The sequence below is a fragment of the Engraulis encrasicolus genome, chromosome 12 (assembly GCF_034702125.1).
Source record: "Engraulis encrasicolus isolate BLACKSEA-1 chromosome 12, IST_EnEncr_1.0, whole genome shotgun sequence".
Taxonomy (NCBI): Eukaryota; Metazoa; Chordata; class Actinopteri; order Clupeiformes; family Engraulidae; genus Engraulis; species Engraulis encrasicolus.
In genome coordinates, this window is record NC_085868.1 from 1,287,617 (window position 1) to 1,292,500 (window position 4,884).

The 4,884-nt window shown below is 48.0% G+C and overlaps 1 protein-coding gene across 6 annotated transcripts in view; it reads left to right on the plus strand.

Moving 5' to 3' along the window:
• The first annotated feature begins 384 nt into the window (after positions 1 to 384).
• The window catches only part of sbf1 (SET binding factor 1), a 95,423-nt gene continuing 90,923 nt past the window's right edge, over positions 385 to 4,884 (plus strand). For all 6 annotated transcript variants that reach the window (XM_063211467.1, XM_063211470.1, XM_063211468.1 and 3 more), the window contains exon 1: positions 385 to 583. In XM_063211467.1, coding sequence (XP_063067537.1) covers positions 529 to 583 — 55 coding nt within the window. In that variant the 5' untranslated portion in view covers positions 385 to 528. The remainder of the gene's footprint in view (positions 584 to 4,884) is intronic.

Sequence of the window (4,884 nt, forward strand, 5' to 3'; positions counted from 1 at the left end):
GTGGTGTTGATGGACTCTTACCTTTCCATGGCAAATCCTGCCACCACATGTTTGTACATGGCAAGGGTAATTTCAGCAAGATATGCACCTTGGAGCCAGCATTGAAATGTTATCTGAATGCCTTTGTTGTAGTGGCCTGGCATTTGAAAATCAATGGCCTTTACTATTCATTTAACATTGTTTTAAAAGATTACGCTTTCTCAACTGGGGCGCATATTACATTTTAAAAACACTGTCCCCATGGTTTGTTGACAGGCAGCAATAATTCGATATCACATAATTTGGGTAATTTGAATGAATGGTCACTTTACAATCTGATCTCGCGCCCCTCCCTGTAGCTTCCCCCTCTGCGCATGCGCATCGCGAGCTGCTGTCAGGGCACGGCAAACTGACAGTATGGCGGCTGAGTTTTGCTGGGAGGATGCTGCTGTCGCCTGTGATGACTGTTCTGCCATCAGAATGTAAACGGAATTACGACTCTAAAGGGAAAGTAAACTGCTATAAAGGCCTGTCGCCGTGATCTCAAGGATGGCCAGGCTCGCTGATTACTTTGTGGTGGTCGGATATGATCTCGAAAAGAGAGGTGAGTACTGACGGGCTATTTTCCTCTCTGCTCTGCTAGCGAGCTATCCCTGTAACCTAGCTAGCTGGGTTAGCTCATTAGCTTTGGCTCAGCCCTGGTCGTGGTAAACAGGAGGCGGAGGATAGGGAGGCGGGGACGGCAAGGGACGGGACAAAGCGGCGTCCCACTCAGCTGATTTTATGAACGGTATACACACCCAACTCTCAGCCGTGGATGACGAGGGCCTTGGAAGTTTAAGTGATATTGACCTCGCCAGTGCTGTTTTGACGTCTTCTGATGCTACTAACTAATTGACGACTCTATTCAGAGTGTCGTTGTTGGCTCAGAGAGTTTTATCGATTTTTTGAATGACAAATTATTGACCTAGTGCCTGTGCGTTCCTGCTGGTCTAGGCTAGCAGGCTAGTTAGCTAGCTAATGAGGATTTATCAATCCAGCTCGCACTTCGAGTAACGTTGCCACCAACATGAAAGCGCGTGCTGTGCTGTCTGCTCATCAGAGAGTGCAGGAATGGAGTTATTCACTGAAAGCCGACGGTCTCAAGCAGACGAATCATATTTCACCAGAGTTGTGTCCTTCTGGGTTTCAACAGATTGAGTCAGGCGCTCTAACTAACATGGACACGTATGAATTTTGTTGCTACCCCAAAGCTGGTGATGGCAGGCAATACTCTGCTGAAAAACGCTTTCAGCGCGTGTTAGCTTAGAAAGTAGTTGATAACCTTTGCTAGGAGGACGGGAAACTATGCTGCTGTTTTTTTTTGCTGTACTTGTCGTGGGTCAACTGAAGTTGGTCAACCCTGCTCCTCCCAAGTCCACCGCAAGCCAACTTGAGCCGAGGGCTGTCGTTTGCAGCCCGGATTTGGCGCTGTGTTGTGGTGTGCACTGCGAGTCAGTGTTTGGGACCGTTATCCGAGTCCCTTGGCTCCCTCCCCCTTTGTTTGTGCCCTAGATTCGTGTCATATAATGGCCCTTCAAGCATCCATTATTCACGACGCCTTAGCCGAAGAAAGCATGTAAGCTCGAAACGGCTAGATAACGTTTGGGAAGGGCTGCTCTGTGTGTAGAGAGAGCGCGCTGCGTTGGTTTGGCAAATCTATTATTTATCGAGACACACAGAGGAGTCTTAATACGACAAGTCCCCTGTGACTGACAACAGCGGGCCATCACATTATGGTCCGTTAGCAGCTCGCAGGCAGCCCCGGCTTAAGATGCCCCCTAACCCCCAGGAAAGTGCCCTTGCACAGTGCACTCCGTCGTTTCCTAATGTGGCGGCCAACACTGAGTAGTCGTGCGTGTCGAAGACCTCTGGCAGGATGTCAGGAGGAGAGAGCGAGAGAGAGAGAGAGACCGAGAGAAAATAGTGCGTGCAACAGAACGCCTCTCCTTCCTGCAGAGAGAGAGAGAGAGGGGTAGTCGTAGTTCTACTTGAAGCACTCTGCTCAGACACTCGAAGCATCTGGAAACCAGGCGCATTGTAACATCAACAACCAAGGTGATTTCGTGGGAAGCAGGAGCCAAATCGATGGTCTTTTCTGTTCCTTTTTGCGTGTAAGGGAAGTATTTGGTCACTTTGAGGGACAGTTGTACACAGGGGGCTCTAAATTAACATGTACGTCACCAGCTGAAATGGGTAGTTGGTGTTTTATGTCATGCACACACATACACGTCTCCAGCACTTGGCTGGTTGGCAGGTGTTAATTTAGAGCACTGGTTGTACATATCTACTACTAGCTCAGAAGTCACCCTTGTTCGTCACCTTTGTCTGACCGTAACAGGGACATTTTGCACCTATCAAGACCTCGGTTTCGATATGATGGTTTGTGGTGAGCTGCATACTGGATGGGGTATAAAGGTGATACTCTGACAGGCCTATTGTCATAAAGACCCACTTATTTTGTACACACACACACACACACACACACACACACACACACACACACACACACACACACACACACACACACACACACACACACACACACACAGCCCTGTCTTCTCCTTTGCCTGTTCTGCAGTGCAAGTTGCCATGGTTTTACCGGTCCTCTCAGATATGAAGTAACAACCTTCAGAGCCATGTATGACAGAATTCACTACTTCACCACATAGGTCTAGTTGGGGTCAGAGTTGCAGTGTTTTGTCTCAACAAAGTGCACTGTAAGCTTATGTAATGAAAGACTGATCATTTTTTGAAATGGTCCATCCTCTTAAAGATTGGAAGTTATAACATGTATAAATGGAGGGTGAAATGAGCCATTTGCACAGGGATATCAGGCAAATAATGTTATAAAGCGGAAAAAAGGTATATAAAATTGGATGAAGTTTCAGGCAGAAAAAAACAATGGCGTCTTCTATATGTCACACGGATGCATAGTTAAGTTATGCTAAGTTTGAATGCATTGAGATGTTCAGTATTTAAAGTTGTCTGATGTCAAGAGTAAAACATGCATTACAGAGTCTTGACTGCAGAGAGCTGTGTGTTCCAGGGAGGACTAGCCAGGCCGGGCCTGTCACCCAGGTGTTGAGTGGAAGGATGAGCTCATGCCAGTCATTCCAACAGAGTGTGTGTGTAGCAAGAGAGTGGGTGGGCGGGTGTGTGTGTGCGAAGGCCTTCACAAAACATGCACCGTGTGTCTGTTGGAGAGAGGATGTAGTGCTGCAAGTTTCTGTTTCATCTTGTCGTTCAGACAGATCTGAGCAGAGATGAATGTCTGTCAATGGAAGATAACTGTCATTCCTGTCTTGCGAATGAAAGTAATTTGGTGTGTTTGTGTGTGTGTTTGTGTGTGTGTGTTTGCATGCTTGCTTGCTTTGTGTGCATCTGTGTGTTTGAGTGTGTGTCTGCTGCACAAGGAGGTGTCAGTGTTTCTGTTCCTGCATGTTACACTTCAGCATCTGGGAAGATGTGTGTGTGTGTTTGCACGTTTTTGTGTGTGTGTGTGTGTGTTTGCACGTTTTTGTGTGTGTGTGTGTGTGTGTGTGTGTGTGTGTGTGTGTGTGTGTGTGTGTGTGTGTGTGTGTGTGTGTGTGTGTGTGTGTGTGTTTTGCACGTGTGTGTGTGTGTGTGTGTGTGTGTGTGTGTGTGTGTTTGCACGTTTTTGTGTGTGTGTGTGTGTGTGTTTGCACGTTTTTTTGTGTGTGTGTGTGTGTGTGTGTGTTTGCACGTGTGTGTGTGTGTGTGTGTGTGTGTGTGTGTGTTTTCACGTTTGTGTGGGTGTTGACAGATGGGTTTGTTTTTCTTGACTGTTTTGGAGGAAGGATTGACTGCAGCAAGTGACTGGGAGGCATCAGGCCAGGCCAGTGCAATGTAGGCTGCACGGCCCAGACGTGTGTGTGTGTGTGTGTGTGTGTGTGTGTGTGTGTGTGTGTGTGTGTGTGTGAAGGAGGTGGCTGACAAGGTTTAAGTGTTTTGCAATGCCAGGCACAAGTATGTGAGTGTGTGTGAGGACATACTTTCATTCCCAACACCAGCCCGTGTTTGTAACTTGGCACACACACACACACACTCACACACTCACACTCACCCATACACACACATACGCCGCACCATGTTTTTGACTTGCCGGACACACACACACACACACACACACACACTGTATCAGTTTGGTGTAACGCCCTACACTGTCCAGCCACAGGGACCGAAGCCAAGTAGGGGTGTGTGAGCGAAGGAGAAACTCTCTCTGTGTGTGTGTGTGTGTGTGTTTTAAGGGGCGGGTGGCTGGAGGTGCTGGGCGGTGTTTGACATACATCCTCCGGGAGAGCGAGAGGACAGAGGCTTGCTAGCGAATCAGATCATCTGTCCAAGGGGGCTCTTGCTCCAAACAGGAAGTGATAGAAGACCCCAGGGAGAGAGATGAGAGAGGGAGCGAGAAACCAGATCGATGTTCATTCTCTCTCTCACTCTCTCTTGCGCTCCCTCTCCCTCTTCCTTTCTTTTTCTCTCTCTCTGTCCATCTGTCCATCTAACCACCCTTTCTCTCAGTCTCTTCTCCGTCTCTGCTGTTATGCACTCATTTTCTGCTTCCTCCCTCTCTTTATCTCACTCTCTTTTTCTCCACAGCTCATGTTCCTTAGCTTACCTCTCTCTCTCTCTCTCTCTCTCTCTCTCTCTCTCTCTCTCTCTCTCTCTCTCTCTCTCTCTCTCTCTCTCTCTGCCCCCCCCCTCTCTCTCCTGGCTCTTCCATGTAGTGTTTGTAGCAATGCTGTCTAGGCTATCTCTGCATATCGTCTTTCAGTCTGCTTTTTTACTTTCTCTTGTGTTGTGTCATTCACAAGTTGCACACACTCTCCCTGCCTGTGTGCG